A 21,552-nucleotide genomic window follows, 5' to 3' on the forward strand; every position below is an offset into this window, starting at 1 on the left:
TATTCCAAATTAAAATTTTAAATCAGAATGTAGAGATATCAAAACTCTTTTTTTTTTTCCTTCTTTTTTTCTCAGTACCGGGGGTTTAATATTGAAATATCTTCTCCAACCATTAACATTTATTTGGCTGACCTTTCAGGGTAGGAACTAATTCTCCTTCTGCCTGCCCTGCGAAATAAGGAACAGGGCAGTTCACTGATAAAGCGATCTAAGGCCTGTTACACACATAACGATTTTTGGTCTGTTTTTGTCCAGATTTTGCCTCATCCCGACCTCTGACGGCAAACGCCCAATCATCGTGAGATTTCCTTGTCATCATCATTTGGTCTGAGGTGTGTTACTAGGCGATCTGTCCCGATAATCCGCTCCTTAATGGGTCGTAGCCGACAACTGGGAATATTTGTGAGGAAAGCAGACGACTGTATTGTAACTCCGTGGATGGTGACGTGGTAACAGAATGTAGCCAATCAGAGAGCGAGCTGGCTGGGAAACAAGGAAGTAAATAAAGTCCGTGTCCACGCCGTCTCCAGTCTGTTGTTTTTTTTTTTTTTTTTATTTATGGCTTTTTCTGTTAGCAATAGTCCCAAGACCACCATCATTCCCTCGTCATGTATGTCCCCTTCCATGCTGTGTGTTGTGTTTTCCGATTGTTACTATGTTTCCTCTTCTTCGTTGTTTGACAGTTGTTGCTATGGTTCTACGTTTTGACGTTTGTCAGGCTCGGAGGACTAGATTGTAGATGAGTTGCGGGACAGCATCGTTATGTGTGTGTTGTTCTGTGATTACATTTTTGGAGCACACCACACACAATACGATCAAAACATTTTTTTTTTATCTTCACGTGTGAGGTCTCGACCAGATAAAAAAAATTTCATAAGATTAAAAAAATCGTTATGTGTGTACCAGAGGGAGAAATTTCGGAGCTGCTGGATATGTGTAGTACTGTCACTGGTTTTTGGGGAAGTGATTTACATCTGTCTGCTGCAAGTTTAAGTTTTTGTGTTGATGTTTAAACAACAAAAGTTCCCTGCAGTCAAGGCTTCCTGTTTTGTTCAGATGTGCAGTAATATATATGGTTATGAAATAAGTAAATGTTACAATAAATAACTGCATGTGTTCAGCTTGCAGCAATTTGTCCCTGAGATCACACCATCTCAATTCAAAAAGGCCAATATTTGGTTAAGGTAAGATCACCTGCAGAGTAGATCATTACCTAGACCAGGTGTATTTAATAGCTAAGATGCAGAATAACATCAATAAGTCATTTGTTTAGCTAAACTGACTGGTCTCATTCCAGTGTAGCTACTGACCACAGAGAGATCTGTTTAGTTATTCCAGAGGCATCTACAGAGTCCATTTAACATAAAAGAAAACAGCAGAATTACAGTTTCATTATAGTAAATGTATTTCTGAATAAATCACATTTTCTTATTTGAAAAACATTTCAGTGGGTCAAATCGAAAATGAACTCAGACATAAAAATAACTAAGTAGGTGTAGAAAACAATAAATCTCTTTGATGCCCTGTGGCAGAAGAAACACGTGAGGAGACAGGAAGTAGACAGAAGAAAAGAAGAGGACACGAGAGAGAGAGAGAGGGAGAGAGAGAGAGAGAGAGTACTTTGTGTGAAACATAAGTTGCTCATATTTTATAATAAAATGGGGTCTTCATTTTGGTCTATTGAGATGTGTAAGTGATATCAGTCTCTTTATTGCTCTGTGTGTTTAGCTTCTGCACCATGCTGCAGCTCTTTCATAAAGGGAGGTATGAAAGCATGGAAGCTAATTTCTTTATTTCTTAATATTTTTGTAATCTGGTGCATTAATAAAGAAAATTGGGCTTTTAATGTTTTTATTTTCACAATAAAAACTACAGGATTTTAAATAGTGAACAGATTTATCCAGTTTACTCCACATTAAAAAGAAGTGGGCTGGTCTTAAATATAAAACTCCCGGATGGAAAATTGGTTCCTCTCCAGCCCTGAATGAAAGATTGTTTTTTTAAGATTATACATCAAAAGTTTAAAGTAAGTCAGAAGAATTTTCAGGATCACCAAAATATTTAAAAACACTTCCAAGGTGAAACTGGATACTGAAATCATTCAAGTCAAACAATCTGATAAAGCGGAGGTTCACAGTGTAAGCCACATGTCAGGCACGAAATGCTTGGAATCATAAAGTTATCACTTTTACAAGCACAGATATTTATGGCAGCGGCCGTCGAGGTAGCAATGATTGAAGCTGTAGGGATGGGTGACGAATCCAGTCAGCGTGTCTACAGCAAAGAGACAAAAACCAGTGAGGTACATAAAAGAAAACACTCCTCAGGATGACTTGATGATGTTGCAGATCTAAAAATAGATGCAAGGGTGGGGTAAGCAGAGGTAATTATAGTCAATGGGGGGGAAACTGTCCTGCTAAGATTTCTCCTGCAGGAGTTTCATTTTCCCTCCCTCTTTCTGTCTTGCAGCATCAATGATTGTTTTGTGACAGCTGATACTTAACTTCTCATTTGGAGATCTTTTGTTACAGCAGCGAGGGTGACTTTCATTCACCAATGATACTATCTAACAGGTCTGGTCTGTGTGCAGAGCAGACACAATCACACCTGGAATATATTCTCACGGATATAGTAGTTTTTTTTTTCCTAGCAGGATTTCACTGTGCTGAAAAAAAAGGTTTCAGATGTAGATACAGTTTGTGTTGATACCTGTGTGATCAGGGCGTAGTGACGCATTTCACAGAGCTTCGAGCGCTGCTTTTGGCCTGCAGAGGGATGAAGGTCTGAGCTTGGAGGCAGAACTTTGTGTTGTGCTTCAGCTTGGTCAGAGTCAGTTTGTTGGAGCAGCAGTCCATCTCAAACACTTTCTGAAGAGGAGAAAGTAAAACTCCACAGATTAATAGTCCGACTAAAGGAAGTGAGTGCAGTAACCACCACTGGGTCTAAAAGTTTTGCTCTTTTGGTTGTTCTTGTTTTTATCTGCTGCTATTCCTCTTCCTCTCTCACTTCTTCTTCCTCTTATGTTTAAAAATAGGTAATGCCGACATGACAAATTCATGACAAAGGCAGTAATTCTTTCAATCCTGGTTTATTTAGTTAAATCATTGACACAATTGATGAAGCAAAGCCTCAAGTTGTTCTCTATCACACCTTCTTCCATGTACGGATCTGCTGCTGTTTTCTGTTTCTTATAAATTTGAATTATTTACAGTTTTTTGGGGATAAAACAGCAAACATAACAGGTGCTTAAGTATTTTTTTCTATTACTTGATGAGCTGTTCTGTAAAAAAAATTTTAGCATTGCAAACTTTACTAATTTCTAATAAATCTGGTGCTGAAAATAGAGACTATTCAAATATTCTACCAATGCTACAGTCATCAGCAGTGTCATTTTGGCTGATCTCTGATTGAAGGCAAAGATTTAAATCTTAAGATCAGCGGCTAACATGTCAAACAAGTTTCAGAATTAAAATATCTTGATCACACATTGGACACTCACACAAAATTGGAGAAGTAAAACAAGATAACGAGCCAAGTGCAAAAGCAATTTGATTAGAAACTCTGATTTAATATTTTCCTTCATTTTATGATTTGATCTGCAACAATCAAAAACCTTGTTTAATATATAATTTGTCACTTACTGCTGTGCCTTTTACTAATTATATATGATGAATTTTGAACCTTTTTCATTTTTAAGCCTTTAAATCTTTGAATATTTACATGAGTATAAAGAAAAAGAACGTATGTAAACCAGTACAATTAAATATGTACATAAAGCTATACTTGTAAAAAATATGAATGTATAAGCATGTGTGGGTATATGCACATGTGTATGAGTATGCAGAAATGCAAGTGTGTATTGTTTATGGGTACATGCATGGATGTATGTATATGTGCTAAAAACAAATGTGCATATGCAGGTATGTGAGTATAAACATATAAATAGGTATATGACTACATATAGGGGGAACTGCTTGTCTCTGTGAATGTATGTGGCTATGCATGTGTATGTTTGTGTACACATGTACATATATATGCAGATGTGTACATGAATTTGTATGCGTATTTTTTCTGTATTTATTTATGTTTATTTCCTCTAAAACTGAAAACTGACATTTAAGGGATTAATGTGACAACTGTAAGGAAGATCAAATTATGATTATAAAGAGGGGACAGGAATAAATAAGTTTTTACTTCATCCTGCAATTTTCCTGTTTTGTTTTTAAATTTTATCTAATATGTAATTAATTTTTGTTATATTTGTTTGAAATGAAGAAATATCAATCGACCAATCAATGACCAATGCAGAGTCACAGGTTCAGGAGCTAATGGGGTAACCATGGAAACTGTAAGGCGTCTTTACATCTATGTTACTGGGACAAATAGTTTCTTTCTGTGCGAAGGATTAGGAGACTAAATCCTTCTTAAGTCAAACTGGACATTTACGTGGACCATTTTAGATTCCAACGTGAACATTTTGTAAAAGGAAAGACAATTATCTAATCATTATTAACCTGTTATTACGCCTTCTATAATTTAACTGCACTAATGTGTCTATTTTTGGGTTGTGTTTTTGGGTGTCCTGTGTTGCCTGGCCCGCTTGTTTTAAGTTTTGTGTGTGTGTATATATATATATATATATATATATGTGTGTGTGTGTGTGTGTGTGTGTGTGTGTGCGTTTGTATTTAAAATTGGCCATATTTGGGCCAATTTCTTTGTTACTAAAAAACCTGTTTGAGGATGAGCAGTGCAAATGAAATCATTTAAATACTTGTCCCCGGAGTTGCAACTGATTTAACTGGAAGTGGAAACACACCAAATCAAAGCAGTTACTAAGTCTTCAAAAATAAAAAAATAAAAAACATAAAAAACAAAGTTAGCATTTTCCTGAAGCTACTACAAAACATTTAGCCTAACAGTAGAATAATGAATGAATGAATGAATGAATGAATGAATGAATGTGCACCTCTTTTCCACCGGTTTGGATGACGTAGATCTTGTGGTGCAGACTGCTGTGCATCTTGCGGACCAGCACTCGAGGGGGCTTCACTTGGACAACGATGCCTTGCTTGTTCAAGTTCAGCTTCAGTGCTGGAGGGCTGATTTTGGCTGCAGAGATGCACATTTGTTTATTTGTAGAATGATAAACTCTAAGTCACAACAGATTAATACAGTAAAAGGAAGAAGTCTTTATATCAACTTTCCAACCTAAAAGAAAATGGAGGGAAAAGATAGGTTTATGTGTTTGATTTACTTAAGATACCAAATTGATTTTAATTGTTTGCGGAAAACAAAAATCTGTAAAAGGTTTGATTATACTGATTTATACTCTCTCTATATGTATTAAGTTCAGTTCTAATCTTAAAGTTTGTTTCTGTTATTCAGATATTTAATTTCTAAACTAAGAATTAGATTTTGCTGCAGATTTTGTTTGCGATGATGATGCTGATGCTGATGAGGATGAAGATGAGCTGTGCGAACACTCACTGTTCCAGCGTGGGCTGAATCTGGGCGAGAGGGCCCAGGCTGATTTGCTGCTGGTGGGCACGGAGATGGCGCACACCCGGGCATAGTACCACTCTCTGGTGTCAGTGGTGACGCTGCTGAGGTCACACTGGAGCTTCTGGATGCCCTGACAGCCGTCCACATTCAACCACTCCTGCTCGCCGTAACTGACGGGGGACAGAGGAGGGGGTCGAATCAGGAACTACAGGGATCTATATCTGTATCTACAGCGTTTATAGTTTGTGTTGTTTAATTTTGTGCTGCTGTTTTAAACAGAACTACATGGAATAAGAAATATTGTATCTCAGTGAGGCAAAATCTGTTCGAGGTGTAAAAATACATGCAAAATATTTCCTAAGATTGGAGTCATAAAACTGAAAATAGGGATACAAATTAAGTGCAGTTTCATTAATCTGGACAGAAACACCCTGTTAAAGAAGAAGCTCCCCATTCAGTTCCACACATCTTCAGAGTTTCAGTTTATATGTGTATTTTTCATGTTTTAAGTATATGTGTCATCACCCTGCAGGTTAGTTTCATGGAACCTGTATGAAGTACGATTTAAACTGGTCGACATGCGTTTCTGCAGATGAAACTGAGTGTAAGTGTAAGTTTTTTGGTTGAAAAAACATATATAAAAGTATTTTTTAATAAATAAGGAAAAATATTTACTTTGGAACTGTAATTAGCATTAATGCTGATTTTCTATTGCCTGAGAAGAACTTTATTATTTACTTTCAAATATATGAATAATATTCATATAAATTTGCTTTTTGTTGAAGTAAAAAAAAAAAAAACTCTATAACCTAAACATACTGAATGTGTGTGTGTGTGTTTGTGTGTGATGTCTCACATTTTCCATTGTACATTGTACTGCAGCGAGGAGCTGTTAGTGGGCGGAGTCCAGTGCAGGATGTTTTTGTAGTCTACAGAGTCAAACCTCACCTGTTCAGGTGGAGTGAGCGACTCTGGAACTTAAGAAGTGGTTCAGGGTGAGCTTCAGTAAAAAATGACTGTCATTACAAATTATTTGATAACATTGTTCATTATTCAAGTTTCTTGTAAGATAACAAACAAGAAGAGATGGAGAAAAGAAAATCTAATTAAAAAAATAAAGCATCCATTACACATCCAAAACATCTTATATCACTGCATCTTTTTCACCAAGCTGCAGCTCTGAAATTTCAACATAAAAAAGTAGAAAAAGAAAGAAAAAAATAGTTTATTTGGCCAAGAGGAGCTTCCAGAGACACCAAGTGGCTCATCATAAAGATGTCATCACAGGGACTGAAGAAGGAAGAGTCCCCCAGTTTTCACCTGTTATTCTGTATTTTGTCTTTTGAACCAATTTGAGTAAATATCCTGAGAGTTTTATTAAAGTTTGATCAAGTTATTAGATTTGTCTGAATGTAATTTTCTTTGATTTAGTGAGAAATTCATGGTCCTGAAAACCCAAGATAACACGATTTCTGTTTCCAAATTCAAAACCTTTGTGCAAAATGTCTTCTTTTCATTACTCCATTGAGCCACTTGGTTTTAAATTTGACCTAAAAGCGCTGCAGTGGTAAGTCAAATGCATAAAAATGTATAATGTTTTCTGTACCTGCTTCAACTTTAATAATTAAATGACAGCCTCTTGAGGTCCTTGTGACCTCTGTTCCTATCCTTGAATAATTAATGACACAGCGCAGGTTACACTCACTCGTGATCACTGACAAACATCTGAAAAGACTTTACTGTAAAATTATTTACAGTTTAGCTTCCGTTGTTTAATTTTAAAAACCTATCCCAGACTTGGGATTGCTTTTGATTTATAACTAATAAATTTAGACTTCTTGGTTTTGTTACAGGTGCTTTAAGATTTTAAACTCAACATTTAAAGTATAAAAATAAAGTGGGATCGTGATGTGAGGTGATTTACCTTGTGCTGTGGCACAGATGGCCAGGTTCCCCAGCAGCACGGTGCCGAGCAGCAGACAGGTCATGGTGTTGATGCTGTTTGTGGACGACACAACGATCCACGCAGGACTGATGCTGTGTGCAGCCCTGCTACCTTTAACAGCCAGTCAACTTCCCCCTTCTAAATGCCACCAGCTTGGCATTTCTAACACAGGGAGGATACTCCGGTTGAGTCAGTCTTTTGTTTCTTAACAGTGACAGATCACTTTACCAAAGTTCTCGCCGTAAAGTATGTGTGAATATGCATGTCAGCATGTTGTTTTTACTTATTTAAATATCTCATATTGTTTCCTAACACACCACATACACAACACGTACGCAAATTACTACACCTATTAAGCACAAATTTCACTTTTCTTGTCTTATTAAAGTGACCATGCACACGCACACTTTTCTGGGAACCAAAAACGGAAATGCAGCCACTATTCAGTTTATTTCTACCTGTGGTTTTCCTCTTGTAAAACCTTTTCATCACAGTTCTTGGAAGTCATACTTCTCTCATCAGGTCATAAAGTATCTGACAGATTTAAAGAAGTATCACCCTGTCCCGCCTCAGGTTGACCCAGTTTGTGTTTATTTACCACCAACCTGCTGTCTGATCGTGTTACTGGTACCATCAAGTTGACTAGAAATGTGTTACATTATCAGGGTTGAGGAAGAGGAGGTGGTCACATGAGATCCGAGGCTTTTTCTGACACTTCCACCCTGCTAAGAATTAATTATGCTGTTAAGGTCAATATTTTTACAGTAATTGTGTTGTCTAAAAATAATCAGATGTGCAAATTATCTACTGCACGACGTATAATGCCTACAGCGTCCATATGATCGTACCTCTGTAGCCATCATACATGAACATTTATGAACTGAAGAAAATGATTATTTTTCAACAGTAGGTTTTGTAACTGAGAGCATGTTGTGAAACAAAGAAATCTGAAAAATCGTCCTCATGAAGTCAAACTTAGTGTTGAAATGTTTTTGTATAATATGCGAGCATCTTTAATTATTTCAGGTGGATCATGAATTCTGCACTAAGGGATGTGGCATCATTTTGAGTCAAATTAAACATTTTAGTAAACTAATATGGAGTGGTAGGCCCAGCCTGATCAGGCCAGTGGAGCTGACCAATCAGAGCAGGCGGGAACATTTACCTCAGCAGCGTCTTTTCAGCCATAATGACACTGAGGCTAACAAGTAGAGAAATTAATGCACTAACAAATTATCAAAGTATACAAAATGCAATGAATAAAAGAAAATTACTTTAAAAATAATCTTGTTTAATAAAAATTAAACAACTAAAACACAACTAGATAAAAGGTTTTGAACAAGGCGTAATTGTTATGTAGTTTATTTCACAAGATGACCGTTACAGGATATGACCAGAAAACCTGAGCATCTCTCTTCAAACCACACACCAAGAACAACAGGCACAAATAATAACGTCTGTTTACATCCGTTATTGGAACAAAGACATACCTCTCTGTGCCCACGCAAAGGAAAGAGGAAGGAAACAAAGGAGATCTACCTTGTCGCAATTACTGATTAAAGAGGAGGGAACACCTTGGGCTGCTGAAATGTCATGAACCATCATGGCACATTTTTCTTCCCTAAACAACGAACACGTACAGAACCAGACAGATATAATGATTTCAAGAGAACTGCAGGTCCTACAGCAATAACCTCTTTCATCGAAATACCAACTTCCCTGCATGACTACGTAGATGCAGCATTACAGTGGAAAATGTTTGCATCTTCATTGAAATGATCAATGAGGACAAAACCTCTGAGCCACAGCAACTTCCAGGACAGATCTGTATAAAATTAAAAGTTTGATCGTTTTTTTTCTTTCATCTTTTCTTCTGTAAACTTTTAATTTGCTTAACCTCAGCAAAATCTTATTTTTTAATCTTTTCTCCCCTTTCTAAAATGTGGTACAGGCACAAGCTAATATACAATATCAGCATCTCCACAAATAACCCTAGGTAATGAGGCAAAGTGCTTTGGTTTAAAAAGTTGGACTCATCCACCTGGAAGCAAAATCTAAACTAAAAACACATTAACCCATAAGCGCACTTGTAAAATGCATTCCTTAGATAAGACCGCACTTCTCCTGACATGCACCATCAATTTCTTGGCTTCTTCTTTCACCACCCTTTACCTTTTCCATCAAGTTGCATGAAATATAACTTGGCATTTTAAACAGAAGAAAGAAAGTTTACCAGCCAGTTAGTATTAAAAATTTACAACAAGCATAATTAAAAAAAGCACACTCAGTTCAGCCTACCAAACATGAATGAATAAATGAAGCAGTGCAAGAGTACAAATTTAAGCAATTACATATGGACTACTTTTACAGGATGAATATTGATGCAGAGATATCAGGCGCCATCCAAGTTCAGTAGATTATGTTGAACCAGCTTATTTACATTAGTGCAAAACAATCTGAGAATCAGCTGATTTTATGTTTGAATTTGATAGCAAAAGCTCATTTGCATTTAATATTCTTTTACAAGAATTGACAAAGAATTTGTTTTCTCCATCCCAATTTTGAGTGTAACAGCAACTTGATTAAATAACTCATTAGGAACTGCCCTCGTACTGGAGAACAAAAAACATTACAGTTAATGCTCTAAATTTAATTTCTATGAAACTTTAAGGTGCTATCAGACATACATGAAACTAAAGTATTTAGCATTATTTAGGAAAAAAAATGTACAAATGATCAAAAGGATATTTACAACACAGTAAATTCAGTATTTTCTTGTCCCAGCTCAGAGACTAATAGATTATGCAATGTCTGTCATAAATGATGGGACTGTAGGATACATTCCAGAGTTCATGTAAATGTAGTTGAAGCCGAGACTGCAGAGCAGAGTCCTGAACGCATCATGGCAATTGTTCCTCTTGGCAGAATTCAGTTAATGTCAACATAATTGGCTTAATTGCGTTTTCAGCCTTTTTTCCCCCCTAATCGACGAACCTTGTTAAAAAGGTAATTCAACTTTTTTCTGATGTTCAGATTTCATTGTAAGACAATTGCAGGATTTGAGAATTTTCTTCCTGTAACGTAATTTTCAACAGTGTTTTCACTGTTAACACTGTAAATATTAACCTTTTCCCCTCCTGTTGAAATAATAACGCCTCTTCGGCCAGATTTTTTCATTGCAGTAGGAAATGTAAATGATCTTGAGTGATTCTGTCGCAGCGCTTAGATTTACAGCAATAATTAAATGTTGAAAAAGTAACACTTGTGTTAACAGTAAAGGTTCATAACTTTACTGGTTATGAACCAGTTTTTTTTTGTTAATGTAGGCCCAAACAACCTATACAGTCAAGATACTTCTCATTTTTGGTGATTAATAAGAAGAAAAAAATTAATTTACATTGTCATCAAGTGAAATTCTAACGATTTCTCCTCTCTGCCATCAGTGACGGTATCCCTCAGTGCTATCCTCCAGTGTCAGGCTCAAATATTTGGCTCAGAATAAGGCCGCACGGCTCTCGTACTCCGACAGGACTGCCCCAACATCTTTACCGTCCAAGTCCCTCCCATCCATGTAGGGAGACCTTGAACCATTTGGGCTCCTTTCTTCCATGTCTCCAGGTGCTCTATCATCCATAGACGATATCCCAATTTGCATTCGTACATCATCTATAGATCCATTATTAAGGTTGCAATTATCCTGGCAGTCTTCATCAGTGGTTGGTATTAGAGGTGTCGGTGACAAAGGCTCTGGATCAACAAAACAGACCTCATCAGGAGAGTCCAGAACTGGTTGCAACGGACGGGGCTGTGATATGGAACGGTCCTTCAAGACACAAAGAAGAATTTAGTGAGTGAAGAAATTGAGTAAAAAAAAATGTTAGCAGTAAGTGAGCTAAATCAGAGCTGGCAGAACAAAAACATACCATAAATTTGGGTAGTTGAGTTGAGGGTTTGGTAATTTTGCGGTAAACCATGTAGAAGATCAAAGCTAATGCCGCAAACCCTGCCAGACTGACCCAGATGGGCCAGGTGTAACCTAGACAAAAAATAAAAACAAGAGCATAAAAATGTGTGTGACACAAGTGATGAAGCTCAAAATGCACACCATCAATCTGCCAATGGAAGCCATCCCACAGCAAAATGGGACCTAGCTGGTAATTATTATGACGAGGAGGTGCCAAACTGTTGGGGCTCAAAAGTGATTTTGGCACATTTTTTGTAGGTACTACCCTCATGTTGAGAGGTTTTTCATTCTACAGAAACACGATCCTTACAAGTTATACTTAATTGTAGAGGTAACTAATCAGACTTTCCAACAATAAAAGAGGTCCAAGTCTGTAAGGTACGGCTGGTTTGGTTCAGAAATCCCTGATCTCTCTTGCTTTTCCACAGCCAACTGCATCTTTTAACCAGTTGGCAGCGCATCAACCGGATAACAATAGGTGCAAGGGCGGACTGGCCATCAGGAGTACCAGGACTTTTCCCAGTGGGCCAATTTGTCAGCGGGGCCGGAGAGGCCGGAAAAAAAAATGCAGTTGGGCTGGCATTTAATGTGTTAACAGTTTGTCAAGCGCATGGCTAATCAACACTGAACTACATGGGTGTGTGTCAGACCTCTTTCACCTCGGCCATGGGGCTCTTGGCCAATCACAGCTGGGGTACATGCCCCCCCTCCTCTTTTTCATCTTCATCAATCAATCACCCGGGCACAAATGAAGAAATGTAAAGGAGGAGCGCAAAAGTAGAGAGAAAAAAAGGAACACACTACAAGCAGATGCGGCCAAGTTTCAGAAACTGGCAAAGATATTTTCAGCAACATCATCATCCTCATCCTCAGCAGCAATCTGAGTGAAAGTGTCACGGAGGAGAGCAGCCCATACACACTTGACGAGGTAAAAACATATACATACACATAAGAAAAATCATCTACAGATATGAATAAAAATTAATAAAAAATTAAAATGTGTATGATGCTTAACACCATAATTGAGTACAACGGTAAATTCTACTATTTTAATGTGATAGTGTTGTTTAAGTGCCTTACTAACAAGGTGCTACTCTCCTATCTAGAGTGAAGATAATCATAGTAATGAGGAGGACAACACGGCACAGCAGTCACCAGAGACCAGCAACAGTGGCATGATGGTAAAGTTGATAGTTTTTTTTACTAGCTGTATTTTTCCCCAGATGAAAAATATGAACTATTTTTCTCAATTTTCTGTAGCTGCTGTCTAGTTAGTCTAATAAGTTTATTACCGTCTATGACTTCTGCTACTACTGGTACTGCTAGGCCTCAACCTCCAGCTCTGTTTCTTCGTTCTCTTCAAGTAGGTCATTGTTGGCCACCTGACGAATGTGTCTGCCGTTGTTCTCATTTAATTAATAAATTCTAATTAAGGTCTCAGGTGAAATGATGTGTCATTATCTCTTCAATAATGTTTACGTGCATATTTTTCTGTCTTGAATATATATGTGAACGTATTTGTTCAACCGCCAGCATCCACCTCCATCACTCCCCGCCATCATCCATCGGCATCATCCACCTCCATCATATGCCACCCCGGCCCCTTAGAGGGCCAGTTGGGTACTAAATTCCCGGGCCACTTTTTTACCCCAGTCCGCCTCTGGATAGATGTGTCAAGTACGTAATAGCATGATGTCATAGTAGTGTGACATCTTCCTTGAGTTATAACAAAGAAGAACACTACACAGAATCAGTGGAGGAGAAATACAGCAGGTTGTGTTCTCCCTTCTTGGCATGTGGCTTTACACAAACAAAAAATCCATGGTATTTTTAAACATGATGCTGTTGTCGCTTTGTTCTTAGTGCCAGATCACACAGGGAGTGATGATTATTTTGACCATTGAAAGGATTGCAGTGTGTCAAACTCCACCCGTTTTGGTCGGGTGGGTAAGACTGGGACCCCAAAGGAACGATCCCAAACAGCAGGACAGGTTGGGTCAGATGTTCTGGAACCTATCCCTATTCCCTATTCCATTTTTCGCCTGTAGAAATGCAAAAAATGCATGCCGACCTTTACCCACTGGTGGAAACAGGGCTTGTAAACGAACAATGCAAGCAACAAAATTTCCAAAACAAACATTCCACTGTACAATATACTGTACGTAAATTCACTTAAGTTAAAATCAGGTTACAAATTAAAAACTCAGACAGGGGTGTTTCAGGGTGGCGGAGGTTATAGCTCCGCCAATGCTACCGATGTGCTTATAAATAATAATTGGCTGTTGGAAATAAGAAGGCATACATTTATTTGACCTAGTTGACAACAACTGCATGTAACCACTCAACCTGCAGTCTACCATCAAGTCATTATTTTCAGCAATGGTCGCTTAAATAAACTGAATGGTTTTCTGATCATTAAGGAAAAAAAAAACAAAAAAAAAACAAACCCGCCAGAAGAAAAAAAAAAATTACTCACGCAAAGATGGTGATAGAGGTAGGGTGCAGTAGTGCTCTTGGGTAGACTTCACAGACATCGTCTCCAGTTCTCCTTCAATCCTCAGACAGAATTTGTGTTCATCATTCATATCCAGCATCTCCTCACACATCCTCTCATCACAATCGAATTTGTGGGTTTCGCCCTATCACACACATAGGCTGACTTTCAATATAACAGTGAAATTAGTCATTTGTTCACAAGTTGAGCAATGTGATGATGCAATATCATAGTTTGTTTTAACACTGCTGAAACTACTAAAAGCAGTATAGTTTGAGTGTTTTAACATCAAGCCAAGAAGATGTGAAACTCTGTGCAGTCTGACCGTGCCGATGACCACAACGTTGTATGTAAAAAATTGCAGCGGCTCCCCAAATTCATCATTCTTCTTCATGGATTTTTTGCATTCAGGCAGTTTTTGGTGGTACAGCAGGCAGGGATGATCAAAGTGAAACCGGGCTTGGCGTTGGGGTTGAGAAGTTATGGTAACTGAAGGTAGGTCCACATAACCTGGAACAAACAAAAACATGTATGAATTATTAGTCAGACTAAGATTTCCGTTCTAACAGGATAAGAAACAAAAGTGTGGCAAAAGTAACGAACAGAAGCCAAAGACGAAACCAAACGTAACATCTAATAGTTCAAAAGTTTGCATGTAGCTCAAATCACTGCTTTTCATAAGGAGCAGTGTGTGAGATGTGGTTATGTTGTTGCAGACTGCAACATCACCAAAACCGTCTGGTTTTTCTAGCTTTTTAAAATTATGTTATTTCATGCTCTCTTCCATTTAAGTACATGAACTCATCAAATTAACTGTCCTCCTTGTAAGCTCATTGAATATTTCCTACATCACTACTCACATTTCTGTTTAGTGTCAGAGTCCTTATAATAGCTGAATGTGATTCCTTCTTTGGGGGATGGAGCTGATTCAGTATCACCGATCACAGCCGTTACTTTGACTAAGTATGAGTCCTTTGGCTCAGAGTAACATGAAACATCAGCTTGAAGAAGAGGTTGGTCGACCCAAAGTTGTTGAGGACACCTGGGAAACCAAATACAAGATCAATTTTGTTATTTTATCAAGAGCTATTATAAGCAATTAACCTGGTTACCTATTAAAAACTAATTGCTATTAGTTGCATTATGGGAAATATATTTTTGCTCTGTCAGATATTGTTAATTAATGTATTATAACACTGAGATTGTAACGATTCTACAAAACACATCTTAACCATCAATTGCAGCTACAGTCTTAATTTTTTTGCAGTTACATACACTATTAAAAAGTCATCTTTTCCATCTTTTATCTTTTATGTCTCCAATTGTTTTAATCGTGAATATGCATGGCCACATTTTTTGGAAGAGCCAAATATCTGACCAGTTTGCCCCCCTCCAGCCTTCAGGAGGAGGACTTGTAGGTTAAACGCTAAAAGCAGGTAATGTGTAAAGAGAAACAAACCCATACCCATTTAGGCCTGAAAGTGAATTTATATCCACTCTGAATCTGAGCCCAGGAGTGATTTTGGTGTAGTTCCACGTCAAGATGTTACATAGGTTTTTGCAGTGGAGTGTCACGTTCGACGGCGGCTCTACTGTGGAGACAGGATAACAAGTGTCACTATGGAGATAAGCTGAAGCATTTAACAATGAAGTACCTAATCACCAAACCGTACAGCAGAAAGTAAACCACCCTTTCAACAACATAACTTTTTACCCAGAATGCAGCTTTCAGCAAAACACAAGCAAGAAATGCGTAGCGTAGATATAGTTTCATAATAACAGAAAGTTACAATGAAAAACTATCACAAACACTTAGATGAGTAAAAAAAACTCATTAAATCTCTAAATCTGGCTTTATTCTCAGTGAGTGTGACTTTGCTATATGTGGGACTTAGGTTTAGTAACTAAAATGTCCCACAAGAGGGCAGACTGAGAAAACTGTTGAATAACACACCACAGATTAACCACAATCAGTGTGTGTATGTTCTCACACAGACATGGAAGGCAGTTTTCTCACAGACTAAAATAACTAAGAGGAAATGAATACAGGAACATACAGTCAAGATTTCTTGCTCTTTTCTTTTACCATAAATAGAGTGCAGAAATGTTTTAATGTCTTTAAAAACAGTGGCGTGATAAAGCAAATGCATTAGCACAGTTACTCTGAACTCTTAAATTCACAACTGCTACAACTTTTATAAAACTTCCAAATATGTTTTTGTGTGTGTGTGTATGTGTGTGTGCGTGAACTTCTTCAAATCCAAAGAGGGGAAAAAAAAAAAGTTAGTTTCCTTTTAACCAGCACTGAAACTGATCCGCACTTCCCTCCTTTTGCAACTTTACAGGAAGAGCATTTTAAAGGCCGACGTCAAGAGTGCTGAAAAATGCTGGCTCTTTATTTGTTGCACGTTTAAACAGGTCTGTAATTTCAACTCCGTGTCATGATACTTACAGGAAAACATTCATAGCTGACTAGTTGTTGTGCCAACACACAACAAAAAAAGCCTTAACTTTTTTCCAGATTATATAAATGACTAAGAAAATTGGGAAATGGGCAATAAAATTCAAGGTAAGCACGGATTTCTCGTGTACAGTGTAAAACTGGACTCTGATCAGTTTTCAGACACTCTTCAAATGTGTTAAGTACACCCACACGAGGATGAATCATCTATATTATCAAACATCTTGAGATAAAAAAAAAAAAATCATTTCAGTTTCATTTCCTCTGTGAACTAACATTTACACATATGCACGTAATAACATCTGCCCCAAAATACACAGGGAAAAAAAAGAACTCCCAAATACACTGCTGAGGTGAGAACAGTTAAAAGTGAAAGCACATATGGTAGCTGACATACTGTAAAGAAGTGATAACCACAACTGTAAGACTGGTTGTTGAGGCCTGTCACCCACTAATTCCACACACAGTCTCACACACTAATATAGATACTTTCTTTTCTCTTCTTTGACATTTGATGGAGCTCAAGTGCGTTTACATCATTTTATTTCAACTAAATCTGTGATAAAAAAAACAAAACATTTAGTGCAGATTTTAAGTGACAATCCTGGCAAAGCTTGTAACAAAATAACATGCAACTTTATGTTCAGGTAAACAAGACTTAACCTAAACATGTGGAAATAAAATACAACTTGAACTTGAAGGAAACGCTGACAGTTTTGTATCTACAAAGCAAGAACATCTGACAAAAGCAGAAAGAGAAAACAGATCATATCTGTCTCAAAACTAGGTTACTTGTGCTGCAAAGCAAGGCACACCATGTAGCAGCAAAAACTTTTTTTTTCTTTTTACCATTGGTGAAGTTATAAGTTTGACTTACTTTTATAACTCAGCATAACATTTGATGCGTTTCCACATCTTAAAATAATGTTTATTTGTGTTTGCTTGTTTTTCTATTTCTTTATGTCAATTTTTTAACCTATTTTCGACATGTGATATTTTCTACAGCAGACTTTTTAACTAAGAAAAATGAAAGCTTACTCCATACCCTACTTATCCATGAATACTTCCTTTAACAGATCTCAGAAGTTAAGGTCATTTAATACAGCAGAAACTTTGAGAATGACAATGACTGAAACCAAACAACAATGAAAGCTACATCTAAGAGCAAAGTATTTGATAGATCACACATTCCCGGAAAATGCAGTTGCAACATATGGCCAGCTGTTTGTACAGATCACTGATATTACGTGACAGTGAGTCGCTGTTAAAGATAATGCCTTTGAGCGACTTGCTGTAATAAGTAGGGTTGGAAAGGGGAGGAAAATTTCTGGTAAAGTTCCAGAAACTTACCAGAAATTTTAGAAATATTCCAATTGGGAAACGTTCCACGGAAATTATGGGAATTATTGGGAATTCATAGCACTTAACTGGAATTTGGGGATAATTTTAACAAATTATCATATCTAAACATAAATATCAAAATTTTGTTTTGTCATAAATAGAAATCCATGCAAATTAAAACAATTAAAAACATGGCATTTCAACAGATTTACTTCAGAGTAGATCTTTAAAACTTTAGTTCTTCTACTGAGCAATCAGTTCTTTTATTCAACAACAAAAACATGATTGTTGAGTAAGTATTACTTTTAAGAAAGTCAAACTGCCTGGTGAGAGATGGTGTCATGTCTTAAGAAAGTCTTCAATTTCACAATACTCTGAATCATTTTCTTCTTCATTAAACTTTGGACCTGCTTTGGCATGTTAACATTTTCTAAGAAATTTATCATTTCAACATCTCTAAATTGTTACTGAGCACTGATCACAATCAAAAAAGTGACTGTGACAGCTTACTGCTTAAAGGTTAAATAAGCCACAAAACACACACTTTTTTGTCCTCCCTTCTCCTGCAGATTCCTTGTATTTATCTTTAAAGTGAAACATAAAACTTAAATAGGCCACAAATGACAGCAGCTTTAGAGTAAAGGTGATATTTTCAAGGAAAGCCCCAGTCACATGCACCGAAAGTTGCTGTTGAATGCAGTGACTCATCTCATCATTGTGTTCTGAGCATTAATGGATTAACAAACAAATTAAATATCTCTACATGACCCCTACCTCCAAAAAGTAAGAAAAGTAAGAGAAGTACAACAATTTGTAGCCTGTATAATAACAAGACCTTTCAGTATAACAATCCTAGAGCTTCTGAACGCAACATTAGCCTTGTCAAACCTACACAACACCTTACCACAGAGCTCTGGTAAGTTCAAAAGGACTGAATATATTCTAAATAAGCTGTAGCGCTCATTTGTGTGTTAATACAAAAATTCCCTGGAACTACATGAAAGTAACTGACACAGACATGACTTTATCCAGACAACAAAATTAATGTTCCTCATTTGAAAACACTTAAAACTGAAAATCTGACATCAGTGAGTGCTCATTCAATGCAATCTAAATTCACTGATATAAAGTTATGTTTAGTCTTTTTTTAGTTACAATAAATCAACAATGACAATCACCAACAGTACAATCCAATACAAACAAAAAACAACTAAATAACTTTTAACGTGCACCAAAGGAGTGAAGAGAAACATGGAGCTACTGGTGTCACACAATCCAATCCAAAGGGTCTCAGCTAAAAGCTTTTAAAAGCTTTTTGTTTTTTAAATACATATTCAGATTATATTCTGGTTGATTTTACAAACAGTATTTCTACAAAGGGGTCCCTCAAATTTGGAGGTGGTTTCATATGAAGAGATGAGATTTCTATGTAAATCATAGTGTGGATAAAATGGTAAATCATATAGGATTCATACACACTCAAAGGACAAAGCACATTACTGGCATCACATTCCAGACTGGTGGCAGTGAGAATGATTAATAAATAACACTTTGCAGACTGTTGCAAAAATTAAAAAAGGGCACACATCTCGATATCTAAAGGAAGGAGAACAAAGTACTCACACTGAGCTGTTTATTTGGCTTACACCACAGATAAAAGTTTGCTTTGAGATGTGCACCCTTTGTTTAATTTTTTTCAATAATTGGATTTTGGGTTTAGCACTGCACAAAGGATTTACAAGTAAAAGCACAACCTCTTCTCCTTTTTTGTACTTTGCAGACTGATGTTAAAAAATCCTAACCCTAACTCTGGAGAAGCTTCCCAGGGACTTTTCTCTACAAGCAAAACCTTTGGCAAACCTAGTACTGGAAAGTTATGCTGTTACTGATGACAAAGCTGTTACCACAAGTACCTAAACAGACAGGTCGGGGAAGTCTAAAAAGAAATTAGAGAAAGTCAGGATTTGTCTGCAGTGGATGAGATGAACAAAACCAAGTATGGTTGAGAAAAATAATTTTGCATCATCTTTTCTTTAGTTTATACTGTTTTGATTCTCCCCCTAGTTACTATATTTAAAAGTGATTTCAATTCCCCTCAGAAAATTCACTTCATGTATGGGAAAACTGCTGATGGGAAGAGAATAATAGTGGCCACTTTAACTGATGTATGCTAATTATTTTAACAACTAGAAATGAAACTATTTATGTAAATGAAAAATACTTTGACGTCAAACATTGTCAAAAGATTCATAGCCAATAAATCAATACTGTCATCCTAAAACTGTACTTGACTGAAGACATCGTTGAATTTCAGTCTGTTTCTCAGAGTAAATAATAATAATAATAATAATAATAAACATTTTGATTATATATAGCAAAGCTGAAAATCCCTAAATTTTAGAAGATGGAAACTTTCCTTTGTTTAATGGAAAACTGACTGATTTAATATTCTTACTTGTCCATAATATTAAAATGAGACTAGACAATGGGTGGATGATGGTGTCTTGCAGTTTAAATGCAATTTGATGCCACCAATTATGGTTTTATATTAGACTGTTGCTTTGTTTAGTATCACCACACTGAGTATTATGAGTGTTATTCTTACCCTTGACAAAGCAACAACAGTATGCTGACGTCAACAAATTTAGGCATCTACACTGGGGGATAAGAGCTTGGGTAATAGTGAAAAGAACAAAGAGGAAATTAAGAAAAACCTAAAAACACCACAGACTTTTTAACCCAAAGCTACCTTCTTTTTTCATGAAAAGGCTTACTTGACACCTTTTTCATGATGATATTGCATATTTCGGGAGTAAATATTTAGGTCCAGTGTGTGTGTGTTGTTGTTGTTTTTCAGCTTTAAATATACAATTAAAATACCCCAATAAACTCACTCTTTCATAGCTGTTTACATCCAAACTGGATACTAAAACAGAAGCTCGTCAGATTTAGTTTAAAGATACCATGCAATACATGCAAAACATTAAATACCAATACAGTCTTTTAGCATTAGTTTGCTTTTCCAAATTATTTGACATTGCTATACCACTTAGATTGCTGTAGCAACCCCATCTAAACTTTTAGCTTGTTATCCTCCAGGACAACATGCTAAAAGCCAGCTAGCCGGGAATTACCGTGTTTCCCCGCGACATTGTCTCATTGCCTTTTCCTTTTCACACAAACACTCACGTAAAACGAAAGCTGGTGTTCACACAGACAAATATTTAGGCGAGTTGTATGCAATTCGCCATTTTGCAATTCAAGTGAAATGTATAGCATTGCAATTTAAAACACAGATGAGAGGTTATTAGCATACTTACCCTGGGCCGACATACAGTTGATCTGTATGAAAAATAGGAAAAGAAGATGGAATTTTATCAAATCCATCCTTTGTTCTGAGTGTAGTGCCACCTCTTTCTTCGGCTGTTACAGAAAGAAAAACACCTCGACAGCAAGTATCATTGCAGAGCTGCGGAAAAACAGCAGGACTTTACGCTGACTCCACAGTCCGAGGTAACTGCAGAGCTCGCGCAGTTCTACGAGGACGTGCTGCGTTTCCCAACATCCGATTCCACTTCCGGATAAAACACTTCAATGTTCCATTGGCTGTTTGGCTGCTGTACACTTGAGGCAGGAAGCGACGTAGCTAAACAAAATAATCAGTCAAGCGAATGATTGATTTGTTTATATCTTGTCAGTAAAACCATTTATTTGTGAATCTCTTAAAATTTCTGTTAACTTGGCAAGTTTTTTCTTTTCCCCTAACCCGACAGACAATTGATCCTTACGCGACTTATAAATGTTCCCTTGTAATTCATAATCAGTGTAATTAGGAAATGTAC

At 36.9% G+C, this 21,552-nt stretch overlaps 2 protein-coding genes across 3 annotated transcripts; both read right to left on the minus strand.

Annotated features, from left to right (window-relative positions):
- Positions 1–1,381: 1,381 nt before the first annotated feature.
- il22ra2 (interleukin 22 receptor, alpha 2) lies at positions 1,382–8,684 on the minus strand. The gene is made up of 6 exons (XM_042010097.1): positions 7,430–8,684; positions 6,362–6,482; positions 5,491–5,675; positions 4,970–5,112; positions 2,710–2,867; positions 1,382–2,274 (listed from the first exon to the last, which is right to left on the minus strand). Exons 1-5 carry the CDS (start codon positions 7,491–7,493, stop codon positions 2,718–2,720), a joined length of 663 nt encoding a protein of 220 aa, XP_041866031.1. The 5' UTR covers positions 7,494–8,684; the 3' UTR covers positions 1,382–2,274; positions 2,710–2,717.
- A 2,195-nt stretch (positions 8,685–10,879) lies between these two features.
- On the minus strand, positions 10,880–21,264 carry ifngr1l (interferon gamma receptor 1-like). 2 transcript variants are annotated; one of them, XM_042010096.1, is made up of 7 exons: positions 21,031–21,264; positions 15,377–15,500; positions 14,769–14,953; positions 14,234–14,418; positions 13,891–14,053; positions 11,374–11,486; positions 10,880–11,273 (listed from the first exon to the last, which is right to left on the minus strand). In XM_042010096.1, the coding sequence occupies exons 1-7, from the start codon at positions 21,095–21,097 to the stop codon at positions 10,944–10,946; spliced, it is 1,167 nt and encodes a 388-aa protein (XP_041866030.1). In that variant the 5' UTR covers positions 21,098–21,264; the 3' UTR covers positions 10,880–10,943. The 2 variants fall into 2 exon arrangements, with proteins under 2 accessions (XP_041866030.1, XP_041866029.1); XM_042010095.1 differs by having other exon boundaries at positions 14,769–14,950; positions 15,374–15,500; positions 21,031–21,263.
- Positions 21,265–21,552: the final 288 nt, after the last annotated feature.

This window comes from Melanotaenia boesemani, chromosome 16 (assembly GCF_017639745.1).
Source record: "Melanotaenia boesemani isolate fMelBoe1 chromosome 16, fMelBoe1.pri, whole genome shotgun sequence".
In the NCBI taxonomy this organism is placed as follows: domain Eukaryota; kingdom Metazoa; phylum Chordata; class Actinopteri; order Atheriniformes; family Melanotaeniidae; genus Melanotaenia; species Melanotaenia boesemani.